The sequence below is a fragment of the Coregonus lavaretus genome (assembly GCF_964263955.1).
Source record: "Coregonus lavaretus genome assembly, chromosome: 31".
Classification (NCBI taxonomy): Eukaryota; Metazoa; Chordata; class Actinopteri; order Salmoniformes; family Salmonidae; genus Coregonus; species Coregonus lavaretus.
In genome coordinates, this window is record NC_140018.1 from 40048663 (window position 1) to 40062516 (window position 13854).

At 43.3% G+C, this 13854-nt stretch overlaps 1 protein-coding gene across 2 annotated transcripts; it reads right to left on the minus strand.

The window, feature by feature from the left end:
* Positions 1-8098: 8098 nt before the first annotated feature.
* On the minus strand, positions 8099-13854 carry LOC311106989 (uncharacterized protein). Of its 2 annotated transcripts, XM_084149414.1 has the most exons (5): positions 13796-13854; positions 13583-13643; positions 10443-11505; positions 9863-10179; positions 8099-9612 (listed from the first exon to the last, which is right to left on the minus strand). In XM_084149414.1, exons 3-5 carry the CDS (start codon positions 10577-10579, stop codon positions 9221-9223), a joined length of 846 nt encoding a protein of 281 aa, XP_084005540.1. In that variant the 5' UTR covers positions 10580-11505; positions 13583-13643; positions 13796-13854; the 3' UTR covers positions 8099-9220. The 2 variants fall into 2 exon arrangements, with proteins under 2 accessions (XP_084005540.1, XP_084005539.1); XM_084149413.1 differs by lacking the exons at positions 13583-13643; positions 13796-13854 and having other exon boundaries at positions 10443-11588.

Sequence of the window (13854 nt, forward strand, 5' to 3'; positions counted from 1 at the left end):
GTGTGACACCGTTCAAATGTCTGACATATAACCGTGCTCGAGAAAACCACAGGTAAAATAATGTATTTCATCAGATTTCGTGCGTTTCTGTGTGAAAAGACACGAATTTATGTGCTACTTAATTCGTGCGAAAAGACAGCAATTTAACACACAACAACCATAAACGGATAGCCTATTTTTCTTTATTTTCTTTATTATGGCTAATTAAACGTTATGAATATACAGAAATGTTGCCTTCAGGGACGGCTTGTTCAATAGGGCGATATGGGCGACGCACTGCCAAACGGGAAAAGGAAGGGATTTTTTTTCTAATCAATTATATCACGGCAACAGTAGTTATCAGTGTTCACGTCTGATCTGCCAGCCACTAAATGTCAAATCAGGCTAAAGTCGTGCTTCAAATGGCCCCGCCCGTTTTTGGGGCGATTTCAGTCAAGTTGAAAATCGCCCAGAAGTCTCTCATAGCCTGTCATGTAAAATCTATTTTTTTCAAATTTCAAAGCTTTCAATACATTCTCTATGGGTGTCTGTGGGCTTGCACTTACGCGCTTTCGTCATACGTGACGTAACCATGAACGTAACTAAGACAATAGCGGCTAGCAGCGTCTCTGTTGCGACCTGCAGTGTGGCGTTATTTTATGTTTTTAATTTGTAGACTTAGTTTACAAACATTCTGCCAACCATGGATTTCCAGTGGTTGGTTTTGGACTGATCTTGTTGATCGTGTACATACCCGCTACGAACGGACTAAATAATGAAAACGCTGCTGGCAGCGGAATCCCAATACAGCTGGGAGACTTGGCTGGATGACAGAGTCCCGGACAGAGAAGTGGAGCCGGCCGGCTTCACCCTGGTCAGAGCGGACCGCGATCCTGGTAAGAGAGCGACTCTGTACCCCGACATTGAACTGCTTTCTGTGTCATTGCGACCTTACTATCTGCCCCGTGAGTTCCCCCAATTGTTTGTTACCGTTGTGTACTGTTGATAATCACAAGTTTACTGGAGAACTGAGACCAAGTAGAGACTTTGGACAGGGTGGATATGGTATAATAAAGGCAGTTTATTCAGAGGTAAAGATATCTGGAATCGCGTGCACGGACTTGTTCGTCAAACTCTTAGGGAGAAGAGAGCCCCGAAAACATTGTGTGCAGACATTTTATACAATAAATGATGTAGGTTGAATCTAGTAGTTCTGATCTTCTGATTGGTCCTGATGAGTTGGGCGAGGACCCCTCCACTGTTGCATTGGCTCTGAGTCGGTTTCTCTGTCTTCAAATGTTCAGCCTAAAGAGAGGGGATTTTTGTGTGTGTGTGTGTGTGTGTGTGTTTAACAGTGATGATGTGTGTGTGTGTGTGTGTGTGTTATCAGTGATGATGTGTGTGTGTGTGTGTGTGTGTGTGTGTGTGTGTGTGTGTGTGTCCTCAGAGCAAGAACTCGTGAGTTGGAAGAACTGAGAGACCTATGGCGTGGGTGTTGTCCTTAGCCACCTGCTGACAAGGCTGACAAGATAGGACTCTTTTGTCCATTGTTATAGGATAGGAACAGCATTGATTGAAAACAAACGCCCAACACAAAATGGGTCATGCACAAGATTTTAGTCAGACCAAGCTATAACATTATATATTTACTACGACAGTACATTCAACCAAAAGCTAATATAACAAAGGCATCAGAGATTATTTATAATCTGTCACAGAAACTGGAATCCATCTCCCCAGATCAGTCAATAAATGCTTCTGGTATTGACTTATATGCTGCCCCTGTCTTCATGTTGTTGCTGGACATATCTTTTTTTAAATGGGTGTAGGTCACCTAAATCATCAGAAAAATTGCCCCTCCTGAGAATTTTTTCAGGAGCCGCCACTGGTTGCCTTTATTTAATAATGTTTCAAACATTGTAGTTGTATGCCTATGTACTGTTTGAGATTTTCTGAACATCATTTGTGAGAAAATACACACATTTACGTGCAACTTAATTCGTGGGAAAAATTGTTTTATTAATGCTAACGCTGTTTTCTATGCTTGATTTCGATTAATACTTTGGGACACTGGTGCACTTTTGGTCAGAAAGCCCCCTTTTCCGTGTAGGCAACAGTACACGATTTTCTTCATAATGCATTTCATATTTCGTAGAGTCTAAATTACACAATTTTCTTCATTATTCATTTAATACATGTTAAAGAGGTTAATGTAAAAATAATGAAATATGTCGGCTTTCACTTATGGCACTTCCAAGGCCTTTCTATTGTGGTTATGTCAATCATATTATATACTTAGGCTATTGTAACGCGTTCAACCAGTTAGCAAGTCAGAAATGTCCGTTTCTTGGTACCGACTAGCACTTGAATGCTGTATTATGCCAACTTCACATTCTCGTGGAAAATGGGAAGTTGTAACTCCCACATGATTGTGTTCAAGTGGTTTTGAAGTCGGAACAATTCTTAAACCAATAAGATTGGCAACAACATTTTCACTATTTCTCACTTGTAATTCCTACTTGGAGGGTCATTCAAGTGAAACTTCCCAGTCAGAACTAGGTATTTCCCATAACTCTGATAGCACCCTGAACACGACATTAATATGTGTGATCGACAACAGTAGGGTCTGGGTCCCGGCGTGTCCAGTCCCCATACCCATTCCATAGGAGTGAGTGTCAGTAGTCTACTATATGTCCGTGATATGTGAAGTAAGTATGGAGATTATTATTAAGGTTCTGGTCGTCTGAGATACCAACAAGTAAGGCTATACAACATACAATATCAATAAATATATATTTTCTCCTATTAGTGTATTTGAGTTTGTTCTGTCGTTTCTGGATGATTTAATTGAAATTGCAACCAACTTTCTATGGCTTGTTTTAGATATAGTGATATTTGAGAGATTATTTCATTTCAAATAACTGAAAGTGAGAGGTTGTAATTTGAATAAAGGGGGGAAATGCCATTACTGAACATGTGGTGATTAGAACAAAAGATTTTACTCTTGACTTTGGCGAATATTATCGCGCGGCAGTGTCCTAATGCCTGCGCGCAGTGGACTATTGGCATCGTTCGCCATAGCAGGCTGGCATTAGATTAGAACATAAGATTTCACTCTTGACTTCAGCGACTATTATTGCGCATAAAGGGCCGGCAGTGTACTTTTGCGCGCACATTGTGCTTTTGCCTGCGCGCAGTGTGCAGTTGCATCCGCGCAGTGTACTATTGGCCTCGTTTGCCATAGCAGGCTAGCATTAAATTATAACACAAGATTTCACTCTTGACTTCAGCGACTACTATTGCGCATAAAGGGCCGGCAGTGTACTTTTGCGCGCACATTGTGCTTTTGCCTGCGCGCAGTGTGCAGTTGCATCTGCGCAGTGTACTATTGGCCTCGTTTGCCATAGCAGGCTAGCATTAAATTATAACACAAGATTTCACTCTTGACTATGGCGACTATTATTGCGTGTAAAGGCCAGCAGTGATCTATTGTTTTGGGCGCGCAGTGTATTATTGCGGGCGCACGCAAAGTGTATTGTTTTTTGGCGTACAGTGTGTTTTATGGGCGCGCAGTGTATTGTTTTGGGTGCGCAGTGTACTGTTTTGGGTGCGCGGTCAAAAAAAAGAGAAGCAAAGCATCCCTTCCGATAGCCGACAGAGGAGGCCTCCGTAACGGGCCAATCGGGGTGGTGGGGAGATGGTGTCCAATCAGCAGATGCCACTGCCGGCTTTATACATTTCACATGGGCATTTCGAGGCTATACTCCGACTGTCTAAGAAGGAAGCTAGCGCCATGGCCAGAACCAAGCAAACCGCTCGCAAATCCACCCGTGGCAAAGCCTACAGGATGCAGCTCGCCGCCAAGGCTGCGCGCAAAGTCAACATGTAAGGAAAATCGTTGTGTACGAACCTGGGATATTTACGTTAAATATTATGTTTACCAATCGATGACAGTATTGACTCAATACGGGGTTTGCTTTCCGCTATCCGTCGCCGTTTAAATGTCTGACATATAACCGTGCTCGAGAAAACCACAGGTAGCATAATGTATTTCATCAGATTTCGTGCGTTTCTGTGTGAAAAGACACAAATTTATGTGCTACTTAATTCGTGCGAAAAGACAGCAATTTAACACACAACAACCATAAACGGATAGCCTATATTTCTTTATTTTCTTTATTATGGCTAATTAAACGTTATGAATATACAGAAATGTTGTCTTTATTTAATAATGTTTCAAACATTGTAGTTGTATGCCTATGTACTGTTTGAGATTTTCTGAACATCATTTGTGAGAAAATACACACATTTACGTGCAACTTAATTCGTGGGAAAAATTGTTTTATTAATGCTAACGCTGTTTTCTATGCTTGATTTCGATTAATACTTTGGGACACTGGTGCACTTTTGGTCAGAAAGCCCCCTTTTCCGTGCAGGCAACAGTACACGATTTTCTTCATAATGCATTTCATATTTCGTAGAGTCTAAATTACACAATTTTCTTCATTATTCATTTAATACATGTTAAAGAGGTTAATGTAAAAATAATGAAATATGTCGGCTTTCACTTATGGCACTTCCAAGGCCTTTCTATTGTGGTTATGTCAATCATATTATATACTTAGGCTATTGTAACGCGTTCAACCAGTTAGCAAGTCAGAAATGTCCGTTTCCTAGTACCGACTAGCACTTGAATGCTGTATTATGCCAACTTCACATTCTCGTGGAAAATGGGAAGTTGTAACTCCCACATGATTGTGTTCAAGTGGTTTTGAAGTCGGAACAATTCTTAAACCAATAAGATTGGCAACAACATTTTCACTATTTCTCACTTGTAATTCCTACTTGGAGGGTCATTCAAGTGAAACTTCCCAGTCGGAACTAGTTATTTCCGATAACTCTGATAGCACCCTGAACACGACATTAATATGTGTGATCGACAACAGTAGGGTCTGGGTCCCGGCGTGTCCAGTCCCCATACCCATTCCATAGGAGTGAGTGTCAGTAGTCTACTATATGTCCGTGCTATGTGAAGTAAGTATGGTGATTATTATTAAGGTTCTGGTCGTCTGAGATACCAACAAGTAAGGCTATACAACATACAATATCAATAAATATATATTTTCTCCTATTAGTGTATTTGAGTTTGTTCTGTCGTTTCTGGATGATTTAATTGAAATTGCAAACAACTTTCTATGGCTTGTTTTAGATATAGTGATATTTGAGAGATTATTTCATTTCAAATAACTGAAAGTGAGAGGTTGTAATTTGAATAAAGGGGGGAAATACCATTACTGAACATGTGGTGATTAGAACAAAAGATTTTACTCTTGACTTTGGCGAATATTATCGCGCGGCAGTGTCCTAATGCCTGCGCGCAGTGGACTATTGGCATCGTTCGCCATAGCAGGCTGACATTAGATTAGAACATAAGATTTCACTCTTGACTTCAGCGACTATTATTGCGCATAAAGGGCCGGCAGTGTACTTTTGCGCGCACATTGTGCTTTTGCCTGCGCGCAGTGTGCAGTTGCATCCGCGCAGTGTACTATTGGCCTCGTTTGCCATAGCAGGCTAGCATTAAATTATAACACAAGATTTCACTCTTGACTTCAGCGACTATTATTGCGCATAAAGGGCCGGCAGTGTACTTTTGCGCGCACATTGTGCTTTTGCCTGCGCGCAGTGTGCAGTTGCATCCATGCAGTGTACTATTGGCCTCCTTTGTCATAGCAGGCTAGCATTAAATTATAACACAAGATTTCACTCTTGACTATGGCGACTATTATTGCGTGTAAAGGCCAGCAGTGATCTATTGTTTTGGGCGCGCAGTGTATTATTGCGGGCGCACGCAAAGTGTATTGTTTTTTGGCGTACAGTGTGTTTTATGGGCGCGCAGTGTATTGTTTTGGGTGCGCAGTGTACTGTTTTGGGTGCGCGGTCAAAAAAAAAGAGAAGCAAAGCATCCCTTCCGATAGCCGACAGAGGAGGCCTCCGTAACGGGCCAATCGGGGTGGTGGGGAGATGGTGTCCAGTCAGCAGATGCCACTGCCGGCTTTATACATTTCACATGGGCATTTCGAGGCTATACTCCGACTGTCTAAGAAGGAAGCTAGCGCCATGGCCAGAACCAAGCAAACCGCTCGCAAATCCACCCGTGGCAAAGCCTACAGGATGCAGCTCGCCGCCAAGGCTGCGCGCAGGAGAGCCTCCCCGTTACAGGCCTGGCACCGTGTCTCAGAGAGATCCGTCGTTACCAAAGCTCCACTGAGCTGCTCATCCGCAATGTGCCCTTCCAGCGCCTGGGGAGAAAAATCGCCCTGTTCTTCAAGACCGACCTGCGCTTCCAGAGCTCCGCCGTGATGGCCCTGCAGGAGGCCAGCGAGGCTTACCTGGTCGGTCTGTTTGAGGACATCAAACTGTGTGCCATCCACGCAAAGAGGGTGCATATCGTGCCCTAGGACATCGAGCTGGCCCGCCTTATTTGCAGAGAGCGCGCGTAAATTATGAAGTGATCTCCAAAATCCCACCTCAATATTTCCATCAAAAAGGCATAATTGATCTATTTATACGTGGTCCTCTGTAGCTCAATTGGTAGAGCATGGCGCTTGTAACGCCAGGGTAGTGGGTTCCATCCCTGGGACCACCCATACGTAAACATGTATGCGCACATGACTGTAAATCGCTTTGGATAAAAGCGTCTGCTAAATGGCATATTATTATTATATACGCGCACGTCTACATTTCCAACCACTTCGCCGGGAAAGAGCGACGCTACCGGCTACGGAAGAGACACCAACGGCCGGGTGAGTCCATTCAAAGCTACGTGGCTAATCTGAGGGATTTGGCTAGCTCTTGTAACTACGGGACACTTCAGGACGAGATCATAAGGGATCAGTTGATAGAGGGGACGTTATGTGAAAAGACATAGGAGAAACTGCTTTTGGAATCGGATAATTTACAACTAGATGGAGCTATTAAAATAGCACTCCAGGTTGAAGCGGCGTTGGAATGCTCTTCAATGCTAACAGACAGCTCTGCAGCATACACTCGGCCCCCAGCCATTCTCACACAGCAGCTTCAGCCCGAGCAGGCGCACTACAACGATCACGCGCTGCGCACGCCCTCCCACGTCGATAGCTGCATGGACACAGACACCGGCATGCCCGTGCAGCAGGCACACAGACAAACCAACAGAAGTAGCTGTGGCAACTGTGGGGCTAGCTCTCACAATTCAAGGGCTTCAAACTGCCCAGCCCGTGGGAAAATATGCAAGAACTGTTCAAAATACAATCACTTTGCGAAAGTGAGTGTGTCGTTCGGCCCCTGCTACTAGCTCTAAGTTGTCGATCATCCAAGTGTCAGACTGGGTCCGAGCCCGACGGCCTCAGCAGTACAACAAAATGCCCTCATTCTGGTCGGACCCCTTGCAGGTCAGTCGACAACTGGGGCCCGCCATACTTCATGATGAGCAATGGATCACGCTGGCACGCCAGCCGCCTCAGAAAAGTTCCTGCCCCTCGAGGAACACAAAGGCACACAAAACAGACATGCAGGCCAGAGACGCCACCGGATGGACCTCCTCCACCACTACCACCCGAGCCCCAGCCTCTGTGGTCTCCCCAAGGGCCAGATCCACAAGCGGTGGCGGATGAAGAAAGGCCTATGCGGGCACGAACTCGCCCTGCTTATCTGGGGGACTACTTAACCTCTTTTCATTCTTAGGCTCCGTTAGGTGTCTTAGTCAACCTCCAGGTTAATGGACTGAACTGGCTAGTTTGGAGAGTCCATCCGTTTAAGGGTTAATGTTTATTTCTTACAGGTATCACTCTAGGTTCTTGCCCTATGGACATTTTATATATGGTACCAGTCCCTGGTTTTGGAAAGGGGGGGAAATGTTATGTGTGGTACGACGTGCTGTACGTCGTACTGTACGTTGTTATGGTTTACGATAGTGTGCTGCTTTACGGATGAATGGGTTGTCAGAATGTGTGGCACATTCATTAAACGACAGAGTGATGTACAATGTGAAACTGTGCAGATGTCCGTTCTTCTACAGCTAGGCTAGATATAACAAATATGACTCAAGTAAAAGTAGTCATCCAAATAATTACTTGAGTAAGAGTAAAAAAGTACTTGGTGAAAAAACTACTCAAGTACTGAGTAACTGTTGAGTTACTTGAGTTTATTTTTTAACACAAGGCAACAATCAGACAGACAAAAATACAAAATAATCATCTTTAGGCAAATTATAGTTCATCCAACAATAAAATAAATTAAAATGAATTACAAAATAGCTTAAATTAAAATAATTCCGGTAAATTCAAGTACTTATCAAATAAATAAAAAATAATAAAAAAATAAGCACAAGTAACACACATTTCCAAACCTTTATACTTTTTTTTACCAGGCAGAACTAGAATGAGGCAGCCCATAAACTCTCATAAACTGTGTATGTGTGTGTCTCCACAGTGACAGAACAACAGAAGGAAACACAAACATTTCATACCAGGTATGCTGAGCAGAAAACTGCACACCAGAAGGAAGCGGTCAACATAAAATAATCAATAGGTGTTGATTAGGCCTACTCAGTACCTTTGTATTGCATGGCAAGCAACAGCCCTTTTTCTGTGTGCCTAGAAATTAATACTCTGATCTGTGATTAGGCCACACTGCACATCTCACTGAGCAGAGGAAAAGAGCAGCAATACACATCAACTGAAAAAGCACCAGTCCATGATAGATGGCCAAATAAAACAATATTGCAGGCCTAGTATCCCAGAACACAAATTAAGCTGAATGCATGTTCTCTAAAAGGCATCAGAGGAGAGTGATGTAGTTGTAGATGGGGCATTATGTTTACTTCCAGCTCCAATATCTAACAAGAAAAGTCAGCAAAAAAAAAAAGTCACACTTGTCCCCACCCCCCCAAGATAAGCAGCATAAAGCATGTATGATGTGTCTTTACAATGGAGTTATACATTAATAGCTCTGTGCTCTCTAGCACAACCATTACACAGTTAAGGGGATTACACGCTTTGCTCAAAAGCAGCTGAGAGAGGAGCAGCTTCCCCCATCTAGACTCCCACAGGCAGACAACAGATTTGGCAATATTCCAACCTTTAGGCTGACACTGGCCCATTGACTGGTTGACTTCAGTCAACACTCCAGGAACTCTTTGGCACAGTAACATGAAAACCCTTTTATATTGAAGGCCCCACTGGGAGTTTGTGTGTGTGTGTCAAAACATGCAGAAACAAACTATTTCATCAAAGAATCGCTCAGTGATGTCACTATTAAGCTTCAACAGTAGCTGGCTCTCAAGGTTCTTGCTGTGAAGCTGTGATCGTTTAGCAGTGAACAGGAGTCCTGCATGACTGAAAAGTCTCTCACAGGCTGCAGATGCAGGAAGACCTGTGTTGACTTTGAGTGACAGCTTCTTGATGCGAGGAAAGGTGTGGAGTAGATCCATACCTGCAGGGGACAGACATGAAAGGTACCTCTCCAGCTCTCCTACTTGTGATTTTCCCAACTCCATGGATGCAAAGAAGTCGTCTTCATCAGAGAGGCCGCTGTTTGCGCTGGTGACATCATCCAAGTCGGTGTTGAGGTGATTTCTGATGTAGTCAAGGCCTGTGGGTTTTAGGGCAAGATAAATCGTTTTTCAAACGAATTAAGTCTGCACATTATTCTTACCCTTCTACTGTATAGGCTGTCAAGCTGCTGATGTTTGACATTAAAAGCTACCTGAGCTTCTAACTATATTGCCACCCTGTGGTTTGTCACTGACACACTATAATCCTAAATTACAGTAATATTATACATAGTTATATAGGTCAATGTCTACTGGTTCACATTTGAATTGATAAACAATTATATTTACCAGCATTTAAGATGTTCTCCTCTGTGGTCCAGGATGTTCTGAATCTTGGTAGGAGTATTGCTGCTGCAATCAGCTCAGGCTCTTTCATGACGTCTCCAAAACGTTTCTGGATCCCTTGCTGCAGGGCGTGAACAAGAGGTGTACACATTTTGCAAGTTGACTTCAACCTCTTCAGCTTGTCCCGCAACTGGTAAGGTGTTGGCAGCAGGAGGCCCATATGCACAGATGATTCCCCTTGGAGGATATTAAGGACCATGGCAACAGGCTTCATCACAGCAGCATACTCGACCAAAAACCCAATTTCAGCTGGATTGAACCTATAAAAGATGTAACGATAAAAAAATTACTTATAGCTATTTCTGGTACAATGTGTTTATTATGCATTGTACATGTTAAATTCACAAATAAATAAAAAATAAAATAAATTAGTTAAATGATTTCATTCAAGTCATCCACAATTGTCACACCACCATGCAAAGAAAACTTAGTTACTTGAGACAAGTGGAATCACCCATTAATCAGCAAGGCTTATTTATTTTTATTATTCTTTTAAAACAAAATATACATTTTGTCAACTTACATCTTTATCTTTAATGCTGGCAGACATTGCGAATTGCTTGTTCTCCTTGCTCTCGGTGAATGCGCACAATCCTTTCTACAGCGAGGAACAGGGAAATCCAGCGTGTCTGATTGGGTCGGAGAAACAGCAGCTTGCATTCACGTTCCACTGTTTCATGAGCCATGGTTGACCTGCTGGTTTTATTCCAAAGAGCATGACACTTTGCAAAAGCAGACCGAGACAGCCTCTTGTAGGTTTCGTTTGCAGCTCCTCCTGCAGCAGTGGCATCAACTGTGGATATAAGATTGAGGAGATGGCATGCACACTTTTGGTGCCTTGGAAGTTGGTACTCAAGGCCTGTGTTGTCATCCAGAATAGCAGACACATCTTGACACTCCACCTCTGACTCACTCTGATCTTCTGTTGCATCATCAAGGGTGGAGTCACTCTCCTCTTGTACATTGATGGCTTCCTCCTTTTTCTCCTCACCATATAATCGAAAGGCCTTCAGGAAGTTTGAGCCACTGTCTGTTGTCGCCATGGTCACTTTTTCCCTGATGTGGTACTCAGAATGTATTTCCTCTAATGCAGCAGCACGGACATCAAACGTGTGCGAGCCTTTGACAGGTCTACAAGCCAATGCAGTGGAGTGCATCTCCAGTGAGGTGTTGTCTATCCAGTGACAGGTGACACCTAAGTAGCTACGTTGTCTGGCAGACCAGCAGTCTGTTGTGGTAGCAACATAGTTCACAGCACTCAGCTTTTTGATGATTATGCTCTTCTTGTGTTTTGCAGCTTCTTGTATTCTTGTGCATAACGTTTTCCTTGTCATTACTGTTTGAGGTTGCAAGGTTTCTATCAAAGTCTTGAAGGATGGCGTCTCAACCACAGAAAATGGTTGGTTGGCCTCACATACAAAACTTAGCACCAGCTTGTCAAGCGTTGCTTGTGTTACCCGTCCTGGGGCAGCGAAGGCTGTGATTTTTGCATTTTTCACAAGAGTATCACTGGAAGAGGAGGACTTACGCTTTCTGTGGTTCTCTAGTAAGTCTGTGTACTTTGCCAGTTTGTTGGGGAGAACCCTCTGTGGATGAAAAAAAATCTGTAATTTTCATCATACACGTCAACTATGACAGACAAATTGAGAAATTTGTTTCCAGAAAATCACATTGTAGGATTTTTTATGAATTTATTTGCAAATTATGGTGGACAATAAGTATTTGGCCACCTACAAACAAGCAAGATTTCTGGCTCTCACAGACCTGTAACTTCTTCTTTAAGAGGCTCCCCTGTCCTCCACTCGTTACCTGTATTAATGGCACCTGTTTGAACTTGTTATCAGTATAAAAGACACCTGTCCACAACCTCAAAACAGTCACACTCCAAACTCCACTATGGCCAAGACCAAAGAGCTGTCAAAGGAACCAGAAACAAAATTGTAGACCTGCACCAGGCTGGGAAGACTGAATCTGCAATAGGTAAGCAGCTTGGTTTGAAGAAATCAACTGTGGGAGCAATTATTATGAAATGGAAGACATACAAGACCACTGATAATCTCCCTCGATCTGGGGCTCCACGCAAGATCTCACCCCGTGGGGTCAAACTGATCACAAGAACGGTGAGCAAAAATCCCAGAACCACACGGGGGGACCTAGTGAATGACCTGCAGAGAGCTGGGACCAAAGTAACAAAGCCTACCATCAGTAACACACTACGCCGCCGGGGACTCAAATCCTGCAGTGCCAGACGTGTCCCCCTGCTTAAGCCAGTACATGTCCAGGCCCGTCTGAAGTTTGCTAGAGTGCATTTGGATGATCCAGAAGAGGATTGGGAGAATGTCATATGGTCAGATGAAACCAAAATATAACTTTTTGGTAAAAACTCAACTTGTCGTGTTTGGAGGACAAAGAATGCTGAGTTGCATCCAAAGAACACCATACCTACTGTGAAGCACGGGGGTGGAAACATCATGCTTTGGGGCTGTTTTTCTGCAAAGGGACCAGGACGACTGATCCGTGTAAAGGAAATAATGAATGGGGCCATGTATCGTGAGATTTTGAGTGAAAACCTCCTTCCATCAGCAAGGGCATTGAAGATGAAACGTGGCTGGGTCATTCAGCATGACAATGATCCCAAACACACCGCCCGGGCAACGAAGGAGTGGCTTCGTAAGTATCATTTCAAGGTCCTGGAGTTGCCTAGCCAGTCTCCAGATCTCAACCCCATAGAAAATCTTTGGAGGGAGTTGAAAGTCCGTGTTGCCCAGCGACAGCCCCAAAATATCACTGCTCTGGAGGAGATCTGCATGGAGGAATGGGCCAAAATACCAGCAACAGTGTGTGAAAACCTTGTGAAGACTTACAGAAAATGTTTGACCTGTGTCATTGCCAACAAAGGGTATATAACAAAGTATTGAGAAACTTTTGTTATTGACCAAATACTGATTTTCCACCATAATTTGCAAATAAATTTATTAAAAATCATACAATGTGATTTTCTGGAGAAAAAAAATCTCATTTTGTCTGTCATAGTTGACGTGTATCTATGATGAAAATTACAGGCCTCTCTCATCTTTTTAAGTGGGAGAACTTGCACAATTGGTGGCTGACTAAATACTTTTTTTCCCCACTGTATATTACTTTGGTCATTTTTCCTTTAACCCATTAATGTTGTAGGTGCGCCTTTTTTCAACAGTTCCTAATAGAAATCTGTACCGCACCTGCTGCTATTTCAACCTCTAAATGGCCGCCTATGAAAAGCCAAGTGAAATTTACTCCTGATGTACCGACTGACCTGTTGCAACCTCTACAACCACTGTGCTTATTATTTGACCCTGCTGGTCATCTATGAACGTTTGAACATCTTGGAGAGAAATGTGCCCTTAATGGCCACGTACTGTTGTAATCTCCACCCGGCACAGGCAGAAGGGCACTGGGCACCCCTCAGAGCCTGGTTGTTCTCTAGGTTTGTGCCTTTCTAGGCAGTTTTTCCTAGCCACCGCGTTTCTACATCTGCATCGCTTGCCGTTTGGGGTTTTAGGCTGGGTTTCTGCATAGCACTTTGTGACATCTGTTGATGTAAAAAGGGCTTTATAGATCCACTTCATTGATTGATTGATTGATGGTAGAATTGTCAAAATACCAGTGGTAAAAGGTGTGTACCTTGATGAAACCTCAAAATGGTACGTACAACGGATTCAAAAATGGACATTTCAAACCGCAACTGTATGGGAACAAAATGGACATTACATTTTACAATGACATCCTTCATTAAAAACACCTATTTGGTATCTCTTGTATACAAAAACACAATGGAAAATACAGTGGCAGTGACCCTTTAAAACACACCTTGCAGAATAAACGTGTCTTCCTTACCCTCTAACCTCTTTAGCCTAGATGACCGCCACGGGCCCATCGGGGACGGGGTCCCAGAC